General features: G+C 41.6%; 1 protein-coding gene across 6 annotated transcripts in view; it reads left to right on the top strand.

The window, feature by feature from the left end:
* Window positions 1-21,707, top strand: part of NRP1 (neuropilin 1) — a 116,730-nt gene extending 95,023 nt beyond the window's left edge. For 3 of the 6 annotated variants that reach the window (XM_068146245.1, XM_068146243.1, XM_068146239.1), the window contains 6 exons: window positions 2,835-2,894; window positions 9,970-10,107; window positions 13,533-13,807; window positions 14,520-14,613; window positions 16,189-16,248; window positions 17,831-21,707. In XM_068146245.1, the coding sequence (XP_068002346.1) occupies window positions 2,835-2,894; window positions 9,970-10,107; window positions 13,533-13,807; window positions 14,520-14,613; window positions 16,189-16,248; window positions 17,831-18,120 (917 nt within the window). In that variant the 3' untranslated portion in view covers window positions 18,121-21,707. The remainder of the gene's footprint in view (window positions 1-2,834; window positions 2,895-9,969; window positions 10,108-13,532; window positions 13,808-14,519; window positions 14,614-16,188; window positions 16,249-17,830) is intronic. The other 3 variants (XM_068146244.1, XM_068146240.1, XM_068146242.1) reach the window with 2 other exon arrangements.
* The last annotated feature ends 3,384 nt before the right edge of the window (window positions 21,708-25,091 follow it).

The raw sequence follows: 25,091 nt of genomic DNA, 5'->3' as shown, positions 1-25,091 counted from the left end.
AACATCCAACAGCAGATACAAATAAAAGTGCAGCTTCAGCATCAAATCCTTTCTGAGCTTTGCCAGTGTCCCCTGTAAATGCATGTGGCAAATCATAAATTGAAAAACAATCCTTGAGTGGAAAAGACACTGCACGGTCACTGTCACTGCTTTTCAAATCAGTGTCCCGGGTGAATCTTATTCTTTTTGAAAGCAGCCATGCAGGGAGCCTGATAAAATAGTCCATAATCTGTTCAGGTAGCTCAAAAAGCTTTTAGTGTTACTAACCATTGTAATTTATTTATTTTTCTGAAAGGAAAGAGCAGGTCAGGAAACTCTGGGACTTCCTGCAAAAGCCTAGATTGAAGGCTGGCTTGCAAAGCCCAGCAGATAGAGCCATATTTCACATAGATGGAGGCTCTGTGAGGGAAAGAAGACAGATCTGTGCAAACACCTTCCCTGTTCACTCATAGTCTGCACTTCAGGGAGCTCAATACTGCATCCCACGTGTCCCTTAGGGAAAGCTTATTGAGCAGAAGAAACTCCTTCTGGCAATTTTTGCAGGTTGTGCTTTAGGGAGCAGTTTATAAACTTTAAGACAAGGGAAAAGTCACCAGACTTCCTGAGCAGCAGCTCTTCTGGGGGGCTGAACCTATTTCAGTAGTAAAACTGAAAAGTACTACATTGCCCTTCTACAAAAGTGTAGACACTTTACTATAATTTATGACTGTACCACCTAGAAACTCTGAGCAGAACATGCCCAGCTGTTCTGGGCACTGTAGAAGTACTGCATCATATGTATGGTGTTACTTAAAACACCAAACTGCACAGAAGTGAATTTACCAATAATTGAATTGTAAACATTCTTTGGGGTTTGGTTTTGTGGTGGTTTTTTCCCCAACAAAATGCATAGAAGGAAATTATGTAAATCTTGTGGCCCATTAAGTATAGCAGAGCAGTGCAGAGGGGGTTTCATCAGTCCCTTCTGCTCTTTTCCCAGATGCATGTGGTGCTCGTGGGTACAACTGTGAGAGCCTCTTCCCCAAGAGCTCTTGCACATATGTGAGCATCACAATGGAGCCTCCCTCCCAATTAGCTCTAATTGTGCTGTAGGCCAGATTCCCTCCTGCACTGCTCAGACCCCATACAGAGCTACTCTATTTGTGTGGCTTATAGCATTTCCCATCAGATCATTCTCACAAACATAAAGCTGATATAGCTTGGGCATTCATTCCCATTGGAAGTCATCATAGCCATCCCTTCTATAATGCTTTAAGCATTTGCTTGCTAAAGAATAGAGAAGCCATTGACTGGTAATCAGCACCCTACTGCGCAGTTATAATTGTGCTAATTTCCTTTCTGTTTCCTTTATCAATATGAGGCTTGCTCTAAAAAGTCAAGTATTTCAAAAAATACCAATTAGTGAGCTTAGGAGAGGGCCATGACCCCACTCACCTCTTTTTTCATCTGCTTGAAGAAGACAAAGGGGAAGTCTTTAATTTCTCCTGCTCTTTGAGACAGAAATTAAGCCTGCCTTAGACTAAAGTTGGGCTACCCAGAGAGGCCAGGACAGGCTGGAGAAGTGGGCCTAGGTGAACCTCATGAGGTTCAACAAAGCCAAGGGCAAGCTCCTGCATCTGTGTTAGCACAGCTTCTGGTATTTATTCAGGCCAGGGAATGAAGACCTTGCTGAGAAGGACTTAGCGGTACCAGCGGATGAGAAGCTGGACGTGAGCTGGCACTGTGCACTCAGTGCAAGTAATGCCAATCATATCCTGGGCTGCATTTAAAGAAGCATGGCCAGCAGTTAGAGGGAGGTGATTCTCTCCATTTGGGACCCCAACTGAAGTACTGGGTACAGCCCTGGAGTAGTCAGCACAAGAAAGACAGACCAGTTAAAGTGGGTCCAGAAGAGGTAAACAAAAATGATCAGAGAGACAGAAAACCTCTCCTATGAGGAAAGGCTGAAAGAGTTGAGGTTGTTCAGCATAGAGAAGAGAGGGTTCTGAAGAGACCTTATTGAGAACTTCCAGTACTTAAAGAGAGCCTTTAAGAAAAATGGGGCAATCTTTTTAGCAGGGCCTGTTGTGACAGGATGAGGGATGATGGTTTTAAAATAAAAGAGAGGAGACTGAGACTAGATGTAAAGAAGAAACTTTTTACACTGTGAGTAACCTGCTGGCACACATTTCCCAGAGAGGTAGTAGAAGCCCCATCCCTGGAAATGTTCAGGGTCAGTCTTCATGGGGCTTTAAGCAATCTGATCTAGTTGATGATACTCCTGCCCTTGGTGGGGAGGGTGGACTAGATGACTTTTAAAGGTCCCTTCCAACCCTAAGCATTCTATCATAGGATTCTATGAATTCTCATGCACCGCTCTTATGAGCTGGTCTCACTATACAGCTATAGAACAGCACACAGGGAGGACACAGCATGACAGGGGCTGGAGGACCTCACACCCCTGCCATGAGAAGCAACATATCATGGGTGAATGCACAAACTGGGGACTATTAGGAGGTGCTACAAAGATCAGCTGGTGTCTTCCTGTGTGATTTGGAGCACATCAGTGTCTAGAAAACAAAGAGGTCCACAGGGACATGACAAGGATTGATCAGTTGGTGCTTCAAGGACTCCAAAGATATACAGCTCTATTTAATGATGAGTTCTTGCTTTCTTTTTTGATAAAGTAAACCAGATCTTTAATGACATATTTTCATGCCTCATCTCACATACTCAGTTACTTACATGTCTAATAAAGGTGCTACTATTTCAGATTTATATATAGGAGATTCCTAATGACTGCTGTGTCCTTTGTTGCATCCCATGTATCATGATATGCATAATTTCTTTTCCAGGTGGTACTACAGTGCTGAATACGGAAAAGCCAACAGTAATAGACAATACACTACAACCAGGTAAAAAAAAAAGTCCTTTTTTTTTTTTTCCTTATTAAAACATAACAAATTCCATACCCAAATTTCATGCCAGAGACAAAATAATGAATTGCAGCACTTCCTGACTTCCCCTTCCCTAAAAGTCTCTGAAGTAAAGAAGCATCTGGTCTCTCAGCTCTGCACAGTAAATATTTTATTCCTTTCATCCACATGTAGACACAGCAGAGAACAAGATTTCCTTCTGCATCAGCAAATGCCAAATGCTGACAAAATTAAACTAACTTAATCACACAGTGCACTCTGTTTGAATGTGGCATGTCAGTGACACAAAATGTGTTTGCAAACTCTAGGAAAACAAAAACAGAGCCACACACAGGCCCACTCTCTATTTATATCCGTGGCTTTACAAAACTCAGACAAGTAAAGTTTGCCAGTTTTCTCCAGCAGGGAGCTGGCAGTTTTACAGTATTGTTTTCGAGCAAGTTTCCTCAAAATGGGGTTACATAAACTGCTACCATGGACTTGAAAAAGAAAGAGCAAGTTGCCACTGGCAGCAGGTCCTTTCGACGTAATCAGTACAGTAACTAGCAGCTTTTAAAACCTGTAGTTTGCTGCTTCCACAGTTTTCCTACAATTTTTTAATATCCTGTGCAATTTATTGGGAGTCAGGGAGAGGCTAGATTTGGGGGGGGGGGGGGGGGGAAGGGAACCTTCCCAAAACTATAAGCAGCATTTGAAAATCCTTTGCGTTAATAATTGCGGAGTGGCAAGGGGTCAGTTTTCGGTTCCTCCCATTTCCTCCATTAAAGCACAGTCAGGCACAGTCTTGCAAGTGATTTATTAACAGGGTGGATAAGTGTTTATCATTGTTTCCTCAACCATGTGACACAATCCACTCTTGCTTCAAGTCAAAGAAAGAGACTAATAATGCAGAAGTTTCCTAAAGGACACTGATGGTGCTGACCTGATTAAGAGATAGAGCTGACTTAGGCACTGCTCCTACTCTTGGCCTCTCCGCTCTGATGTTGCAGAGGCGAATGCTTTTACTCCCCTCAAAGTTTGTCTCCAGGGTCAGCCAGTCGGCTTAGTCAGCACACACTATTTCTAGCTGTGCCCTGCTTTATGAGCAGAAGATTGTGGAGTACCAGTGCAGTAAGAAACACAAAGGGCTGGCCCAGCTTCATGGGACACCTCTCCTCAGGGCTCTTCTACAGTCAACATGGCTGAAGGGCTGGAAGGCTGCTGGTGATCCCAGTATGGAAAGGGGTGGGGGATGCAAAGGAAGAAAGGATGATGTGCAGTGGTTTTAAGAGTAAAACATTTTCATTTTTATGTCTGAAATAGTCTTTTAGCTTTATAGTTTGCTGAAATGAAGGATTTTTGTTGCAGGCTTTTTTAACTATCTTCTGGCATTTAAACAAATTGCAAATTCCTCAAGTGCCTCTGTAAAATGCAGTTTTCTTCCATCCTCCCCACAGAAAACTGCAATGGGAGGTTGTGTTTAAGCCCCTTGACTTGGGTGGGACTTTCCAGAAACAGATTGACTGTTCTGCCAGAGATTAAGATATCCTCATTTTCTCTCCTTACTTCCCTTCTGCACCACCTTTGCCTACTCCGTGATGAGCCAAGTTTTTTTCCTCTATTAAAGGAGTCTCAGAGGTTCCCTTCACAGTATGCCAATGTTACTTCCCTGCATTGTGCTGGTAGGAACTGTTTCCTTCCGGGGAATAAGGGGCAAGTTCACATCCCAAATTCCAGGCTCCCACATGGCAGCACATTACAAAGACCCTAGATAGAGATCAGTCAGATGCTAATAAATCTGAGTAAGATTTCCAGAATCTCCAGTTTAAGATATAAAAGTTTCCAGCTGCTTCATAATCCCTCACTGAAAACCAGCCAGAAAACACCCCAAAAGGGGCAGACAGAAATTCCACTCAACCTGGGGAAACTCCTCCTGGCATGAAGGTGGTGTAAGCATTTCCTTCTGCTGAAGGGGCACAGCTGGACCTGGCTGGCATGATGAAGCACATCAGAGCAAGGGGCTATGCAACTGGGAGAGAGTCTGCTATGGCAGCCACAAATAGCATAGTTTAAAATGGCCTTGAAGTTAAGAGCTGCTCAAATGCATCCCAGCCCTCAGCTGGCTGAGGATGAGTGCACTCCAGCTCTTTCAGCTATTCTCAAGCTGAACAAGGTATAAATTTAATACATCAAGTACTGAGCCTTTAGCTTCAGCCTTAATTCCCTCTAAGGGCTCATTTACCTTAAGATGCTAATACAGCTTGAGGTAAATGATGAACTCCAAGCCAAAGGGCTATTCCAGATCAGTTGCAGGCTGCAGGCTTCAGCAGATAACCAAACATGAGCTACATTGTGCCAGTGCTGGCCACAGCAGCTTGTGCCACTGTGATTTGGCACAGAGATTTACCAGCCCTGTCAGCAGCAGCATCTGCCACAGCACAGGTACTTCTGCTGTAGGAGCTATCACCACGTATTGCTATTCTTCTGCCTGCATTCGTGCCTATGAACAACCCTAATCTTGTTTTCCCAGACTGACATGCTTGAGTGTGTCAAAGTCTGAGATGATCCTGTTCCAACCAGCTTTCATACACTAAGGAAATAGTTAAGAGCAAATAGCTGGAAAGCCTCTGTGTATAAACAAGCTCTCCATCAAGAAGACTTTTATCGTTCATTTCAAGGGGGTTGAATTGTAAGAGAATAAAAAAGGATCATGGCTTCAAACTGCTAAAAAACATTTAAAGCTTTGGATGTTTTTTTAAAAGAGGCTCTACTTTTTCCCCTCAAACTCAAAAAGATGCCTTTAACAAAACTCCCTGTTCAGGCAAATACCTTTCAGGCCTTGGTCCTCACATCTATTTCAGTTCCAGAGGACTATTTGAAATGGCTGGCTTTTAGCTATTTACATACAGAGCAAGCTGTTCATTTACATTCCCTGCTCTCAGTCCTTTGTAAAGCAGACTGTTCAAGAAGCAGCTTGTTTTTCACACGTGTAATAGCTATGTCAGAAGAATATCACTAAGAAATCCTGAGGTTAAATCTATGCTAAGAAATCATTTTAAGGTGAATAAGTCTCATTCTCATTTACAGTGGGACAACTTTGCCTCAATACAGGGATGTTAAAGCAGTTATCATTTTACTATCATTTAAGGTAATTCTGCGCTGCCAGCATAAGTGTTATAAAAAGGTGAAATTCAAATATGAATCAGACCAAATAAACTACTTTGAAGTGGTCCAAATTATGTTTGCAATTTCCCACTTCAATGTTGATTTACCCTTTGGCAAGAGAATCGTATAGAGAATTTTCCTAGCATGTTTCATGCCATCATGCTCCTTCTTGCCTCTTGTTGGATATGTCAAAGTCTGTGAGCCACGAAAGATTAATGAACTTGCAAGAAACTCACTCAACTAGATTTTCAAATTACTTTCTTGTTCATGTGCAGTAATGGTTCCAGCTGTGAGCAAGATGTGCTCAAGAAGTGCAGCTGTTGGTTATTCCTTGAGATGATAAATCTGGTTTAGTTCAGTATCACGTACCCTACATTTTGAAAAAGGCATATGGGATTTCGTCACAGCTCCCTCTCAGATTCTCTTCTAAGCTGCTGTCTTTTGGTTACATAATAGCTGGCTTTCTTCATCCTCTCAATACACACAAACGTGGAGATCAGTCACCTAATGGCAGGAGAATTATCCCGGCAGGAGAATGGGACAGTGCTGTAGAGGGACCCCACCAAATGCTACTCATCCCTACTTTCCTTCCTTCTACCAGAGCTGCCAAGATGTATTTTGAAGGACAATGAAAAGCACAGATTGACTGTAGTTTACTGTGAGCTACTGTATCAGCCCCCTGGGACACTTAATTGAAGTGTTGAACTATTCTGACTTTTGCTGGGGCACATCCATTGTCCATACAACTAATGAACCTATCCTGATGCTACAAGTGTCTATTATTAATTGGCTAGCAGGTCTATTTTTCCTTTTTATGGGTCCCTGGGAGAAGGATTAGAAGAGATGTAAGAACAGACAATAAGTGATGGCATATTTAAGGAGCCCATAAAATAAGAACACTCTGAAATGTCTTGCCTTTGCCCTTCAATTCCATTGCTGTCATTGTCTAAGGAATATGTTAACACAATCGCTTTTAAGAAAACAATGGGAAAGTAGCACCAAATAGCTAACTTGGAGCAGGTTACTGGTTAAATTCTCCTCGGTTTCAGAGGAATTCCATTAACTTCTGCATAGAAAAGAAGTTCATTTTTATGCTACACCATGCTGCATGTAAGCCTAAAGCCAAAGAGCACAGACATGGCCAAAGCATATCAAACTTGGGCTCTTTGCCAATTTCCTGGACTATAATTTCAAATTAAAGTGTCAGAAATTCTTTATTAGATGATGCTGTGAAATTTAGTGCTGTTTTGAAACTCTCCTAATCCAAATGTTCAGAGCTGGCTTCACACCATGAAGCAAAAGGCTTGTCAGGCCTTGCACTTTACAATTAATAATTAAATTGTGGATATTTTCCTTGTCTATTTCACTGTCCAGTTGTCTTTGAACTGTGTTCAGCCTTACCAGCATTCATGGAAAGCAAGTATCACCCACATCATGGATATCTTGCACTTCTCAGGCTATGAAATGGAGAAAACAAATATTATAATCTTCCTTCCCTGGATTTTCCAGCCATTTACATTCTTCTCTTGTGTCTTCTGCTATTTATTTTTACTCAGAGTTGGACAGTGCCAATCCTTTCAGTCTCTTTGTGCTGTGAGCTCATTTATGTTGTGTGGTACCTTCAGATCGATGTGATCTATCTACCACTGCTCTCTTTTCTTGTGGTTTGAATACCATCCAGGCTATCACTGGCTTTGCATGATATAACCCTTCAGGATTAATAAGATTAATTTTGGTTTACGTTTTCTAAGACCTTTTCTAAAGTTCTATTTCATGGCTCTGATGTCAAAGCCAAGCAAAGCCACGCAATATAGCTCTCCCTAGGCCTCCTTGACAATGAAAGAAAAATTTTCCAAGAACTTGAAACTCTTTAGTTCATATAAATGTCGTTCTGTTTCTTTAAAATCTCCCCTTGGTTTTCACATTTCCTCTTTTGGGCAAGATATCTTTGATCATAATCCCATTGTCTAGAAAAGAAAACCCACCATATACTGAAGAAAGGAACATAATGGATTGCCTTTCTGCACTCTTGTGCTCACAGGCTGAGTTCTGCTTCTTCAGTGTTTTGAGCCCAAAGAGGAATTATTCACCATGATCTTTCCTAGAAGGGGATAAGGTCCTCCAGGAAACATGTTCTCTCCATATTGAATTCTTGTGTCAGACATTATCTGTTTAATTCATTTCTTCCCAGCTAGGATGCCATATTCGTGACAATGTGGAGCAGACCCCTCTGGAGGCCAGTGGGAGGGAGGGGGGAGGCAGGCAGGATGGGGTAGATGAAAGAAAGGAGCAAAGAATGGGGGCTCAGTGTGGAGTGATGCTGCAGCACAGCCGAGGTACTGACAGGCAGAGAAGAGGGGCAGGAGCTGCTGCACACTCAGGCCTCTCTGCTGACAGACAGAAATTTTCTAGGGGCCAGAGAGGAGAGGGCACAGTGGATGCAGTGCAGGAATGCAGTAAGTTGAGTTAAAATTCTATCTGGGAGCAAAGACCCGCTGAACAAGGACACAGCAGGCAGAGAAAGAATGACAGATAGACTATTTTTATATCCATTCTGTCTCAACCTACTCACTTGAGGTTTGCCCTGTGTTAATGAAATTATTATTCTAGTTTACTCTGCATTAAAATCTGGGTTGTGAGCTAAAAAGTCTTTCCAGTGTTGCCCAGGCAGCTCACTATGTTGAGAAGGTCTTTTGCCTCTTCAGATTGGGAGGGCTCTACCTCAAAGGTCTGGCCAGCCACAGGTCCCAACACACTTCCCATATTCCTCTGTATTTTCCCACAATAAACAAAACACATTCTAGAGGTTACATTATCTTTTCTGGCTTTTTTTTTTAATAATGGGCAAGAAACACAATTCTTCCCTCAGAGCCGATATTGATGGGAGCACAGAGTCCTTTGTTCTTAGTTCATACTTGCACAAAGCATCTCATTAAAGTAAACCTAAGTTATTCGTTTAATAAGGTGTGAGTCATGCCTGAGAAAAGCCTTCAGGATTTGGTCACACTGCTGTGGGAAGGGTATTGCTCTACAGGGAGTTGCCATTGCTCAAGGTGAGGTAAAAGTTCATCTCAACGGGGTAGGAACCAAAAGCCCAAAAGGTTTCAAACTGCTTCTGAAAATAAGAAATGCAAGGGATTTAGGTGATATCTTTGTATAATCTTTCCATTCAAATTCCAAGTTCTATTGAAGAAAATAAGCTACTATGTATTAAACCTTTGGGCAGACTTAAAGAGAAGCTGAAAACAAGATATGATCTCATCCTGACCATAATACCAGACTTCCCTTGTTTTACATGGAGCTTGTTTTGAAGCTCATTTTGAGTTCATTTGGCAATCAGCCACATTTGTCCCCGTTCCATCTCAGTTTGTCCATTTCAATGCTGCCATCTTGTGGGCCTCCTTAGCTGTCTGGAAGGTGCTGGAATAAGTTCCTCACTGAAGCCACGTACTCATACATTTCACCAGCAATCCTTTCCTGCCAAGGACATTCCATTAGTGTTCCTGTCCTTTCTTATTTCTGTCCAGATCTGATTGTGAGTTGTTGCAAAACATTGCGCCGTTATGGTGCAAATAGATATTGACAACCAGAAAATAGATCAGATCCGCAAGCCAGAGCTTTCTTTTTGAGTCATGTATGTTGCAGCACAGATATCAGCTAATGTAGGCAAATTAGAAGATTTCATCCAACCATAAAAAAATGCCAAAATATGTGTCATAAAGAGGCAAGAAGTAACCACAGCGTTTACTAGAAATAGTCATTCTTCATCTGCTTCCCGGCAGGGCTGCTCTGGTTATGGCTTCTCAGAATTTCATGTAGGAATGGTTCTGTTAATGGTCAAATGGTTTTGAAGTATAAAATCTGATTTATATGATTAACAACCACATTTCATCCCTCGTTTTTCCTGCAGAGCTGCCGCTATACAACTTCAACTGTGCCTTTGGCTGGGGATCTCAAAAGACACTGTGCCACTGGGAGCATGACAACCAGGTGGATTTAAAGTGGGCAATCCTGACCAGCAAAACAGGGCCAATTCAAGACCATACAGGTAATCATGAGTTCATGATTTAGCCATTTTGCTCTGTTTAATACCAAAATCCCCTGCAAAACCATAGGAGAGCAAATAGTATCTAAAATGTGTGAATTCAGAAAGATGCTCTGTGCAACCTAATCCAGCACATGTACTCACAACTGACCATAATTTATTGCCAGGAATTAAAGATATTCCCCTTCCCCTGATTTGGGATAGGACAAAAAAAATCTGAATGATCAAATGTTCTGCAGATATCCCTTACCAACAGATATGGTCACAAACAAACCTCACATTATTCCTGTGTGCAGTTGCAGAGACTGCCCAGCAAGGTATTATAAGTGAAACTTCCTAGGTGGACATACTTCCATGCCTTCCTCCTCTCCAGCCACCCCTTTCCAGAAATATCACCCTGGGAAATTGATTGGTTGGTTTTGTAGTGTCTAACTCATGGCTCTGCATAATTAGGCAATAAATATGCTGCTGGCTAGTGGAGAAGGGAGGGCACTTCGTGACCCACACAGCCTCTCCCTTCAGTGTTCTCTCTTGCGTACGTGCAGATTAATCAAATGTGTTGAGATGAATCCCCCTTCCCACTTCTGCAACCCCTTTGCCTAATGAGAATGACAAGGAAATTAGACAAAATTGGACTTTTTAAATTCTGAGACACTTTCAATTGAATCTTAAGACATGTACAGTAGTTTCAGGGGAAAGGGAAAAAAAAAAACTTATAATACTTTGACTATAAATGGCATTGTACAAATAAATGGCATCAAATTAACTAAAGGCAGTTAGCTGAAGTGAAGGCTGTAATGGTGGAAAAATTGATGTAGAGTAAAGTGAAATGGCTCAGTAGGATCTGACATTGAAAGGAGGTTAAAAGCTATGTTAGCCAGAGACTGACAAAATCTAAAAGGCATGCATAAGTAAAGCTCTAATTAAGACAATGAAGACAGAGTTCCTGACCCAGCACTGCAATAATATTCTGGAAATGAGAGCTATCTGCACTTTGCCACCAAGGATTATAAAGAGACTGAACCTGTCTTCAATCAAGAGATGAAGAAATTATATTCTTCAAATGAGATTTTGTTGTTTCTGCTGGGCCCTGCTAGTGCAGAAAATGTATTTATTGTCTTAGCTGTAGCTTTAGTAAGTCTTACAGGCAGCCCCTTTTTCTCCTTACTGCAGTAGCTTCCAACCTTTTCCACCATTTTTCTTCAGCTTTAAAGGCACTTTCAACAGCCAGGTTTTGCCATTTCCCTGCCAGCAAGTACAGAATGAGAGGGGTGGTTCTGAACACAGATCACAGTTTGAATGGCACTGATGTCCCAAAGAAGCACCTCAGTGTCACCACAACACAGACCAACTCCCAGGCACCTCTTGTTCTCAGCTGCACATCTAAGAAAGTTGAAGAAACTCCACAGAAGTGGTCTTCAACAGCATTTTCTTTAAGACAGCAGGATATGCTGTATTTCACTTCAAGTTGTGCATGTTATGATTATATCTGCCCAGGGTTAGTCTTCTAACTGAGACAGCTGTCCTAATGCTGTGATTATTTTCCTTTTTATCTCGCTTTGGATTTCCCCAGCACCATTCTTTGCACGTGTTGTGCTGCCCTCTGCACAGGAGCGAAGTTGGAAAGAGCATATAGACACAAGTACTCCAGCTGGAAAAGCTGGACAAGATGGGACTGCAGAAATTGTCATTTTAGCATCCTCTTCCCCTATAAAATTAATTCAAAGAGCAGATGCTTGCATATGCATGTGGACCAGGATTCCTTTAACTGCCCACAGAAAATTCCAAACCAAATATTTATATATAAAAGAAATATTTCTATTTCTCATTCATCAGGCCCACTCCTCCCAGCCATTGGGTTTAAGGTACTCCTCTTTGTTCCTGGCTCATCTTTTAACTAACCTGTGATACTTAGGCTTCCCAGAGTAGCGACACTCATCTTCTCTTCCTCATTGGTGCAGGACCATACCATTACAATCCGGCAAGCCTCATTTATACATTATTTCAAAAGAAATTCAAGAACATAATGTATGGGCAAAGACCAATGTTGATGAAACAGCATCCTTCCAGGAGGTCTTCTTTTGCCTTTTGTCTTGTGCTTAAAGAGAGATGTGTAGACTTGCATTTGAGCAATAATATTTCTTATTATTACTTTTCTCCTTCTTACTTTCAAGATAACTTTATGCCGTAGCCAGCAAATGTTGTCTCCATCCTTTTGTGTGAATGCATTACACATGCAATCTATTCTTACATGCACCAGGATGAACTTCCAAATTTTCCATCAAAATCCTCTGCTAAGATGCTGTTCAAAAACTGCCTGGTGTCAATCACAAGAACTTTCCTGTAGTCACTCTCTTACTTAGCAATTTTCTGTTACCACACCAATCACACTCCCATATGCTTCTCACCCAGAGTGATTAGGCAAGCAATTTTTCTAAGTTAAGGGTACTAAGTGCTCAGATTTCAAGATGTAGAGATCCATTATGGTCTTCAGAAAACACTAGCCACAATCTCACTTTTTCAGGAAATATACACATCCCAGGATATTGTTCCAGTAACTCTGACACTGTTTCTGACAATGTGCAGACTCTGTTTAGGAGCGCTGCTTAGAGCTCAATTCCTGATCTCTGGCCATGGCTGTTCAAAGTTATTTTATCTTCCAGTGTTCTTCTCATTCTTCTCTTATGGAGCACAGATTACTTTAAACAAAGCTTTTAAATAGTTCTTTGCACAATTAATATAGAGCAGGGATTTGTGTCTAACCTGCTGAACTAAGGCTGTCAGGAGATGCACACCAACAAATGGAGCATATGCTGCCACACCAAACATGCTTTTGCCTCCTTCTTTGAGCAGAAACAAATGTGTACTGAACATGTTATGGTTCACTCTCACCACAAAGCCAAAGGAGACTCTTGCAAGGGACACTGCCAGATGAAGTCATAGAATCATAGCAAAATTGGATTGGAAGGTACCTTTAAGGTCATGTGGTCCAACCACCCTGGAATGAGCATTGTAAAAAAGTTTTCTCATATCTTAGTCTTTAGGTCATCACTCTTTGTCCTGTCACAACAGGCCCTGCTAAAAAGACTGTCCCCATTTTTCTTATAAGCCTCCTTTAAGTATCAAAACAACATAATAAAGTCTTCCCAGAGCCTTCTCTTCTCCATGCTGAATAATCCCAACTCTCTCAGCCTGACTTCATAGGAGAGGTGTTCCATCCCTCTGATCATTTTTGTGGCTCTCACCTTAGAGCACAGCAGCTTTCCTAGAGCTCCCAAACCAGTGCTTTCTGACTCTTGATTGTGAGCCCTGATACATCAGCACAGAAAGAAAGCAAAATGATCAGGGCTGGTCAGGGTTTCTTAGGAAAATAAAGGAAAAGAATATGAAAACTGGTGTCAATTCCTAACACAGTCCTTCTGTCACAGTAGGAGATGGCAATTTCATCTACTCGCAAGCTGACGAAAGCCAGAAAGGCAAAGTTGCTCGGCTGCTGAGCCCCGTGATTTACTCACAGAACTCTGCCCACTGCATGACCTTCTGGTACCACATGTCTGGAGCACACGTGGGCACCCTGAAGATCAAACTGCGCTACCAAAAGCCAGATGAATACGACCAGGTGCTGTGGACTCTGAGCGGGCACCAGGCAAACTGCTGGAAGGAAGGACGTGTTCTGCTTCACAAGTCTGTGAAACACTACCAGGTGAGCTGGGCTGTTCCTTGCTAAGCTAGCAGACCCCAGACCAGTAAGACCTTGCTGATTGTGTAGCAGAAAATGTCACTGACAGATTGATGTACACAGTATGATAGTTACAGCTGAGGTGCTGTTGCTGTGGCAGTAATAGTAGAGCTATATTTCATGGTATCTCGGATGACAGCCATGTAAACAAGCTGTTAGAGAAGGCCACTTAGTTAGCAATCATTTTGCATCTGTCACAAGACCACATCCTGGCCAGAGTTTTGCTGCTGATGTAGAAGTCTTTAATGAGATCAGGGCATTATTGTTGAATGCTAGGACTTGGAAGGGACGTCTAGAGATCATTGAATCCAACTCCCCTGCAAAGCAGGTCGGCTTAAGGCAGGTCACACAAGAACATGTCCAGGTGAGATTTGAGGATCTCTAAGATCTTCAAGAAGGTGACCTGAGAATGTGACTCCACAACCTCTGTGGACAGCCTGCTCCAGTGCTCCCTCACCTTCACAGCAAACTGTTTTTCTTTGAGTTTGAGCTGATATCAATTCACATTTGCATATGCAAGTTCATAAAGACACACAGTGCAGACTGGCAGGCCACAATCAAACCAGACATAGATGCGGCATCAGGACAAGTGAAGATGTGTGTTAGCAACTAATATCCTGAATGCTGTAATTGTTTATCAAGAGAAGAAAATGTGAACATTATCTTCTTTTGCCAGGTGGTTATTGAGGGAGAAATTGGAAAAGGAACTGGAGGAATTGCTGTGGATGATATTAAAATTGACAATCATGTAGCACAAGAGGATTGCCGAAGTAAGTATGAACAGCAAGAGCAAGCAGAAATCTCATCCAAAGCATGATTTATTTGATTTTCATACCTGGTTTTGTCTTGACTATATAGAAAGTTTTGCACTGCAAACATCCTGATCTGAGCCATAGCTTTAATCATAAGTGCCATTGGTGTCACCTCAGCACTGCAGCAGCTGCAGTCTTTCGGGTTAGAACTGACATCCTGCTCACATGGGTCACAGCATTTTCACATTCTCTCATCTCTCCCTATATCTTAGATTGCTACCCTCTTCAAATTTCTCTGCTTTTCCCAATGCTTTTCCCTGTTTTAACTAAAGCTCAAAATCCCATTCTATTACTTCCCTCTCTTTAGATCGTTTACTGCCAAGCCTACTTGAATTCTATTTTAAAGTGCCAAATCCAACCCTTACTGGACATGCAGAGAGGTTAAAATGCCCCCTGCTCTGTCTTCTGCTGTCCTGCATTTCTCAGTTTGCTGTGACTCATTTGCTCTGGTCACCAGCTCCCAGATACATGGGACATGACATCATGTTAGAAGATGGCCATTCCCACGTCTGAGCTAGTCTATTCCTGAGATGCTATTTGAGTCCTTTTACTTCTGGCCAGTCTTGGGTTATTCCAGTCACTGCTGGTCATATGCGGATTGCACACTGCATGTAACTTGGCAGCAGAAACCCCAGATAAACACAAGCAACTGAAACCTGTCCTTCATGATGGAGATGAAGCCATGACTTTTATGTAGGAGAAGAAATAGATCCCCTCAACATTAAAAATATGAACTTATGCCATATGAATTGGAAACATAACTGAGAGCAATAACAGAGGGTGCTCCTCATCTTTTGTAGATGATAGCCTTTTGAGGTAACATGACAGTCTCCAACTACATGGCAATTTCACTGCAGGCTCAGAAACCTGTACAATCTCTTCTATCACACAGTCTACCTCCTGGGGTTCATGACATGCCACCAGAGTGACAGTTACCAGGAAAGAGAGGCAGGACACACTGGCTGGTTCTCCTGCAGTGTCCTCAGTGCTAAGAAGGGTGCTAGGACCACAGTAGTGGTACTTCCCTGACTCCAAAATCAGAAAGGAAAGTAACTTCCTTCCTACCTCTGCTTGCTTTGGTTGTTCAAACCAAATGCTGAGCTAAGAGTTTGGCCTATGGGAGTTAAAGCCAAAAGCTCAGTCTGAAACCCAAACAGAAGTGTGCTCACTGCAGTCAGTGAAACTGTTCTTGTGATTAACTATGTCTACACTGATGAAGTGTTATGGAATTGGGCTCCAGAATTGTAAATACAATGAATGAGATGCTAATTCATCACACTGATTTCTCTTTCCCAGGCATGGAAAACCCCTGCTGATAACTAGAACTGTGCCAAGACTGGGCGGAGAGGAGTTTTTAAATCTTTCTCTTTTTTTCTCCATTAATTTTCAGAGCCCATCATAATGAACAGTTCTGTCAAGCTGACATAATGATGCTCTGACACAGGAAAATCTGCTATAGCATCATTGCCAGCATGATAGTCAATCAGTGTTTGTAACCCTAATAATCAATGTCAATTCTCTTTGCTTCATTAGAATCAACTGATGTGGAGAACGAAATAGATGAAGAAGAAGACCCAGAAGGTAATCAAACAGGTAAAAAATGTGTTGCTGCTAAAAGGGGATGAATTTTAAAGTGCATTTGATGTGAATTTCTGCATTCTATTTATTTATTTATAGATTAGTTCTCTAGCTGCACATTTTATTAAGTTTTTTTAATTTATCTAGATCAGATGATAAGAAGGCTTTGATACCTGAAGGATTTGATCATTTTATTCTTCTGTGTTGTGTAATCTTCTGGGCTTTGCATTATTCATACCTGTCTCTCATCTCTCAAAATCTGTATACATTCTTTGTTATATTATATACATATATAAGCATGCACACTATAACTCCTTAATATTTTGTTACCTAGAAGTCATGTCCACAGCTGAAGAAACAGCTATCATTATATCTTACACTTTATGACTCATGCAGGGTCTAGGTAATTAGGCTCAAAACTCTTCAGGATAATTGTTTCTCAGACCTGGCTGAAAATGTCATTTCATGACCAGTCTATCAAAGCATTATCATTTTCAGTGATGATAGCTATAAATGGATCATTAAATGGATCATAATTGTCATATTGTCCCAATAATAAAATCCACTTGCATTTTTCAGACAGTAAGTTTAATATTCTTTGCTGTTACAGTCAACAGGATTACTAGCACTGATTTCAGTGAAAGCAGCATTTGTCCAAAAGGACTTTTTGGCTTTTCCTGCAACACTTAGCAGAGTTTGCAAGCTGATTGGATGTCTTTCATAGAGTGAATGGGTTGAGGGAAAACATGATGATACCCAGTGAATATTTTAACATATGAGGCCAGAGTGCCTTTCTGAGTCAGTTCTGTCACTATTTCCATTTCAAGGTCCAGTTCTTATGTCAGTGAAGTGGAGATGGATGTAAAACAGCTGTCTAAGGCTTTAAGCATTCATAGGGAGCTGCACAAGATTTAATTAACAGTTTTGATCTAAATGCTGCAAGATGGCAAAATAGAATCAAATGGTCTGCTTATTTATTTCAAAGGCTCCCATTTAATCCAAGGCAGGATCCGACCTCTACTAATATGCAGCCAGATTCAAGGATTGAATCAACAACTACTAGGGCCACAGTCTAGTTTTCACTTACTTATGACTACCTCCTAGAAGCTAGGACTACCTCCTAGAAGTGTTCACATGTAGCAATTTCTGTCAGAAACTTTATTTCCTTTCTCCAAATTTAGAATCATAGAATTTTCAGGGTTGGAAGGGACCTCAAGGATCATCCAGTTCCAACCCCCCCTTCCAAAGGCAGGGACACGTTCCACTAGATCAGGTTGCCCAGAGCCACATCCAGCCTGGCCTTAAAAACCTCCAGGGATGAGGCTTCCACCACCTCCCTGGGCAACCTGTTCCAGCGTCTCACCACCCTCATGGTGAAGAACTTCTTCCTAACATCTAATCTAAACCTACCCTCCTCTAGCTTGGATCCATTTCCCCTGCTCCTATCACTAGCTGACACCCTAAAAAGTCCCTCACCAGCTTTCTTGCAGGCCCCCTTAAGATACTGGAAGGCCACAGTAAGGCCTTTCCAGCTCATCAAGCAAATCTCTAACTTGAATCAGCTTTGAAAATGTTGCAATTCTTTACTCCATTTCAGGGTTTACTCCTCCATACCGTACAGGAGAAGACTACGATGATAACATCTCCAGGAAACCAGGCAGCGTCCTGAAGACCTTAGATCCCATCCTTATCACCATCATAGCCATGAGTGCACTCGGGGTGCTTTTAGGAGCCATCTGTGGAGTTGTCCTGTACTGTGCCTGTTGGCACAATGGGATGTCAGAGAGGAACTTGTCTGCACTGGAGAATTACAATTTTGAACTGGTCGATGGCGTAAAACTGAAAAAAGACAAACTGAACACACAGAATTCATACTCGGAAGCATGAAGGTAAAAGCAACTGGAGAAGTTTCAGAGCATCGGGATGAAAGGACATAGCTCGGTTGTGCTGGGGAACTCTTGATCTTCTTTTACTGTACAGGCTGAAAAGTGCATTGATGACACTGAGCCAAGCTTTTCTCAGGAGCTTCAATGAGTGTGTAACCGATAAACATGGACAACAATCTGTGTTAACGATCTGAATCATGTACAGTCTGCTTTTTCCGTTGGTTTTATTTGAAATAATCAAATGCTGGTGTTGAGACCAAGGATGATTGATTTAGAGCTCATTTTCTCTTCCTTTCTCTCCTTCTCTTTCATTTTTCCCTTAAGGGACGGTTTTGGTTTTACTGTGCAAAATCCAAGATGCTGTCACAAAATGTATTCAGTGGGGTCCTTTGGATGGACATGCTGTCTGTAGCTCAGTGCCCAGAACATATTGGAGTAACAGCAATTAGTGGACTCCTGCCCCTGTATTTGTGTATAATTGCTCGTGTTGTGCATAGGCAAAGAAGGGTTAGGCTGTTTTTGGAAGTACTGCTGCATCAGTACCGATATCGTGTCAGCTCTGTTTACGAAGCAATACAGTCTGATTTTATTGATGTTTTCAGTGTTGTACTAAATTTTGTGCTTGTGAACTCCATAAAAGAGTTATGTGCCATCATCAGACACAACTGGTAACCAAGTGTACTGCCTAAAAACTCAACAAAACAAACAAACAAGTCCTTGGCACTGGCTAGTGTATGTCCTCTCAAGTGCCTTTTTGTTCGTACTGCTTCTCATTGTGTAAACATTAACTCCAGCTCTGCTTCTCTGCAGTGATGGCCTTGGCTTTGGTCTTACTCTGGTGGCTCACTGGCTAAAAGAAAGGTATATTTCAGTGCAAGGAAGTAGCCTCAATAAGGCAAGGGCTGATCAGATTGGACAACCTGGCTCGATTGTTCTGCTTTCTGTATTTCAACTCCATGTCTCTTGACCCTTTTGTATAAAGCTGCAATATGCCCTTTTATTGTTCTTTCATATAGAATGTATTTTCAAATGTAAAATCTCTCTCCCTTTCTCTTCTCTTTCTCTCTAAGTAGATTGCATAAGCATTTGCCATTGTCAAGGAAAGAAAACTGCAGCTTTAACTTGCTGGTAATGGCAAAGAGTTTTATTAGAGTTTGTGTTTTAAAAAAAGGGAAAATTCTTAACTTTACCCTCCAAAGTCGAACTTTGGGTTTCTTCTTAACAGCATAAAGTGACAGTATCTTTTTTCCTGAAGTCATGAAACATGTCTTTTATCCTGAACAGCTTGCCTGTTAATTACACCAGGGAAAATTATTCCCTTACTGAAAAGATTGCCTTGAAAATGAGAAAGTTTCCTCCTCCTGCCCCTACCTGAACCCAGAGTTCTGTTCTCTCAGTAAACGTGTATTTTCATGCTAATCAATGCTAATTGGGCTTACACAGGAGTACTGAGGGCAGAATAAAATCCCACAGTGTATGTAGGGTATGTTCTCATCATCATGTTCTATCCAGTTGGCATTTCTGTTTGACCAGAAGTGCAGAAAGTGACAGATTTGTGAGCTAAGGAATGTAAGCTGTTGGGAAAAACATTTGACAATTATGTGGCAATTTTTTAATCTTTTAGGACAAATGTTATTGGACAAATTCTGTTCAGCAGCCTATGCAGCTAGGCCAACAGGGTAAAATGGAACAAGGTTTTTGTTTCCTACTGGGGGTCCAACAAGAGGAGGTGAGGGACCAGAGGGATCACTCCCCTCCTGCAGCTGTGAGAGAGGCCTCTGGGTGTTCTGCGGTGGCCCACACACAGACAGCCATAACTGTGGAAGAAAGCAGCTTTAACCTTGCCCTGGGTATCTACCAACCAGCAGATAAAATCAGTGCAAACATGGGGAAAGAAACAAACTGCAGAGTGCTGACCTTGTGTTCTTCCTCGCTGAATTCTCTGAGTAGAGCCAGAGAAGTGATTGCGACTTTCTGAGTTAGTCTTTTCCAGAATTGCTTTTGTAGTAGAGCAATTAAGTATCCTGTCCATGAATAGGACTAAAGAAGGGCTAATTCAGCCTTGAGTTACATAGGGCAACAAAATCATTTATCAATCAAATGCTTTAAAGTATCTGATTGCACCAATATGAACCATGAAACAGAAAATTCAGTAGAAAATCCATGAATAACCTAGAAACTGAAGAAAAGGTAGAGAGGCTGGAGGTAAAAATGAGAGTTTCGTAGTTGAAAATGCTTTAAAGAGGAACCCAATAGGGAAAAAAACAGTGGACAGTTGCTACTTCAAAGGAGTCCTTAATGCAAAGACGATGATGAAAACGCAAACATCCACATCAGGTCATCAAACCGCAGATGCCTAAATTGGAAGAGTTAGGGGGTCCTCCAGAAGGTGAGACAGTGCACCTGAGACCTGAAAGTTTTGCCTGAAAGTTAGTCCACAAAATGTCCCAGGTGGCAAACTCGCTTTGGCAGAGATAGAATTTTCCTTTGTATCTAACACTGTAATTTGACCGTGACGGTATCGCAGCAGCTAGTTAATTAACCCAAAGAAATAAAGGATTGTTTAAAACTCTTTTCAGCACAACACCACCGTGGCATTCAGGTGCTAGGAGTCTGCTCTTAGCTGAAAAACTTCTAGTCCACTAAGCTGACTGAGAGTTACATGCATACACAGCCTTGAAGGGAAAAATCCCACTGGGGAGCCCGAGCCCAAAACCTTTAGAACTATTCCTATGGATTTCAATAGATTCTGGACCAGCTTCTTGGTCTTGATCTTTCTGAACAGTAAAGCTGGTGGGTGCTGGGGTTTTTTTTTCTTCCTTTATCATAATGAGGATAGTGAACCTTAAAAAAAATAAAATAAATATATATTTCCTTTGTGCTCTTCAGACCTTACTATGATAATGAGTATCTAGCACTGAAGATTTGATTTCTCTGAAGGTAATAGAATGGAAGTTGCCCTTCAATAAAGGAAAAATGATACTGCAACTTTACATTGAAAAGTATCTTGCACTGATAAATATATTTAAAAGAAAAACAAATTATATGTTTATAAAGTTATTAATTTGTAAAGGCAGTGTTACAAAATGTTCAGTTTATATTGTTTTAGATTGTTTCATAATTTTTAAAGTGTAAAATAACATATTTTTTTCTTTATTGAAAAAAAAAAGAAAGAAAGAAAGAAAGAAAACAAAAACCAAGCAACTATTAAAAAAAAAAAAAAAAGGGGGGTTTCTGGTAGTAAAATGATTTCATTTTACTGGTATATTATTGCTTCATGTTTTGTACCATCCTAAAGAGAAAAGGAAAAAAAAAAAAAAAAGCAAAAACAAACTTGTGCAAATTTTTTTTACAGAAATTTTTTATTTTCTATGACAATATGACACTTGTAAAATTGTTGTTTCAAAATGAACAGTGAAGCCTTAACTTGAAAATGACATTTGTATTCTCAGACACTGAGTAGCATTAAAAGAAAGAAGCAAAGACAAGAAAAGAAGAAAAATCACCTAGAACTGAACTGTAACTGAAATTTCCAAACTATGACTACTACATTCCAAAGAAACAGTTGAATTAAACATTTTCATAAAATATCCCACACCTGATGTATTTTGTTATGCTAAAGTGGATTGGGTTTATTAAGTGGTTTGGTTTCTTTAGCAGCCTGCGGCAAGCGCAGCGTTTTCATGAGGGTGACGTTTGCTGGCAGGCAGCTCCAGCAAGCAGACGCCTTAATGGGACTGTTAATCACAGAATCACCAAGGTTGGAAGAGACCTCAGAGATCATCAAGTCCAACCTGTCACCACAGACCTAATGACTAGACCATGGCACCAAGTGCCACGTCCAATCCCCTCTTGAACACCTCCAGGGATGGTGACTCCACCACCTCTAATGGTTTGGGATAAAAAGATTTACCCTTTGCCTGCCCAATTCTCTCTCCCTGCTGGGAGGTGCTCTCACCACAAGCCTAACTTTTAGCCACACAGCAGGGATTTAAGAGGGCAAATCTGCCACTGACGCTCCTAGGTTGAGTTCATCTCACTGCCATGGGAATCCCGAGCCACACACACTATGTGGTCACAGTATCACAGTATCACAGTATCACTTAGGTTGGAAAGGACCTCGAGGATCATCGAGTCCAACCTATCAACACAGACGCCATGGCCAGACCATGGCACCAAGTGCCACGTCCAATCTCCTCTTGAAAGCCTCCAGGGTCATGCACATCCCTTGTGGCTTGCTCTTAAGGGGTGAGATTTACTGTGGAGTCATCTCCATTTCTGACATATTGCTCCACTAGGTAACTGCTCCAGTGGTAAGGTTTATGCAGATCATCTCCCTGCAATTTTCCACTGAAGTCATCAGGACCTGCCCAGCTGTGGCCAAACCTCCCAATGCAGAGCACAGGTTGCTGGCAAGAGTGAATGCCGCAAGGGCAGCTCACTGCACCTAATTCAGCATTCAGCTGGATGCTGAACTCATCTGTGGAATATATGACCATAGGTGGGAAGAACTTTGAGAAGTCTGCATCCAGATCAGAAGCTTTAGATTCCACATTTCCTGGTTTATGCAATAACCTATTCATTTCTAATACTGAGCATTCTGCACAGTAACGGTTGTCAAATCCTGTTTACATTGCACACATGAACAACATTCATAGAGTATGTCATTAGATTGAGTACTCATGGGCAAATATTTTACTTCAGCTACCTTACTACTGCTGGGGAAAAATATTGTACTTATTATCCCATATTTTCTGATTGTTTACCCTGGAAGAGAAAACAGCAAATCTTGTCTCCTCAAGTGAGCAGAGTTGTGGGGACCTGCTCAAAATACAACATGAAACTACAACAGGGCACATGAGCAAACCTTTGTTTTGTGGTCAGAGTAGGGGTTGCTCTTAGAAGGCAGTTGTGAAGGTTGTTGTCCATTTAATAACTAAATCTAAAAGTCTTAGATATGTACTTCATTGCACTCTGCTTCTGTGATAACCAACCATGAGGCTCTTTAAGGAAAAATAAAGGGCAATGGAATTAATTAGTGGGGGAAAAAATAAGAAATCTCTGAAGTGAATCCATTGAGGATGAAGTTCAGAAAAGAGAGAGGAGTATTTTAAGTTAAGAAAATTCCCTTTCTTCCATTTAGAGAAAATTAATTAGCCTATAAGTTCACAACTACTTACCACTAAGCCCTCAGCTTTCCACTCTGAATCAGCTGCATAAAGGAAAGGCAAAATGAGCACAAGGGATCCGAATTGCATTGAGGAACACAACTTGCAAACTTGACAGAAAAAGAAGAGCAGATGGAAATGACAGATGTGTCAGCCATGGGCAAGCAGTGCCAGGAGGGCATGACTGTGAGGCATAAATATTAGGGTCACAGTCTGTACAGAGGTCTTTGGCAGGTGGTGACAAGCAAGCCCCATTATTATTTCACCATTCAAACATGCCAGGTCCAAGCTAGCAGCCACATAGCCACAGTGTTGAGCCCAGTCCCAGTTCCTTGGCTTGTGACAGGACACAAAATACAACTGCTAACAAAAGGCAGATGTGTAGGAGAGTCAGGGGCAGCACAGCTGACGTGCTTGGGTGAGGTCCACTGGCATCAAGGAAATGACAGCGGGGCCTACCTGTACCAATCTGCCTGCTGCACCAAGGTTGCTCACCCCACTGGAGATTAAAGGAGTCCTCATAAACCACCTTTTACAAGGCACATGAAGTCTTAACAGGTGCATACTAATATAGCTCTACATTTGACCCTCATAAGGCTTTTCTCATGTACAGTTAGTCCATGTCTAAGTCAGTTCTCCTAATCCACTTTCCCAAAGTCAGATGTCGAAGTTGGTTTTGATTTTCGCATCGTAGCATCTGGATGTTAGATCCCAGAAGCAATTCCCTGCCCATTCCTTAATTGTCCTGCCCTTTGCAATGCATTATGCCTAATAGCATAGTGGTTCAAGCAACATTAATTTATTAGAGTTTTAATTTCTTCTTTTATGCCACTTTATGCCTCCAGTCACCCATAACCACAATTTTATCTGCAAGTATTTGTTAAATTACAACAGAGTGTATCTAATGTTTTTTTTCTGCCATGGGATTCTTAGTGTAGCTGTTTTATTTGCCAATTAGTCCCCCTGGAGACCCTAATTTCTTTTCTACAGGAGGTCAGTTCTCTATATACATTTCTATTCTCATAGCTACACACAATCAAACTCTAATCTTATCACCTCAGGACTGATGGTGTCTCAATGTTCATAACTGAAAAATCTCATTAAAAAACCTTCTGGCACCTTTCACAGATGGATGGAATCTTATCATGTGTCCAAACCTAATTCCACCCTCAATAATCTTATTCTCCCATTTAAATGTACATTGTTTTTATTAATCTCTCAGACATTTGATTCATGTCCCCATCATTGTACAGCATCACCATGCACCCTGTGCTCTGTTTTATTGCAGGCAGTTGCATTTCCATGATGAGTGAGGTGGGTCCAATTGAAAAAGGAATTGCTGGAGCACTGGTGGTACCAGAGAGAAGGGTCAGGTGGTGTTTTCAAGAGACCAAGGTAAGAAGCAGCCTTGGCAGAGTGTTGCCATGACAAAGACTGAGGGATTTAATGATGAGAGGCTGGTGGCTGAAGGGTTTGCCTGCAGAAAAAAGTATTTGAGGTGAGATAAGCTGTGAAGGGAATTACCAGAAAACTCCTCTCTGTTCAGTTCCTTCCTTTTTATCTCACACATAAAAAAAACCCACACCAACCCTTCACAGTTCTCAAAAAATGTCTGCATCACAGAAACACCTTTGGCAGCTGCCACACCCTTCTAAATCCTTAGGCAGGGAAGAAAGGAGAGGGGGTACCAACCCTTCTGCTGGCTGAACCCTAATGGTGGATTTCTACAGTCAAAGACACAACAGGAGTGGATGTGTCTTTGAAGAGCTGGGCAGCATCTCAGGACTATAAGCCTGGCATGTGG

Source organism: Melanerpes formicivorus, unplaced genomic scaffold, assembly GCF_026170545.1.
Source record: "Melanerpes formicivorus ecotype bairdi unplaced genomic scaffold, bMelFor1.0.p_v2 SCAF_13, whole genome shotgun sequence".
Taxonomy (NCBI): domain Eukaryota; kingdom Metazoa; phylum Chordata; class Aves; order Piciformes; family Picidae; genus Melanerpes; species Melanerpes formicivorus.
The sequence above is the reverse complement of the archived record's forward strand: the minus strand, read 5'-3'. Positions and strand labels throughout refer to the sequence as shown.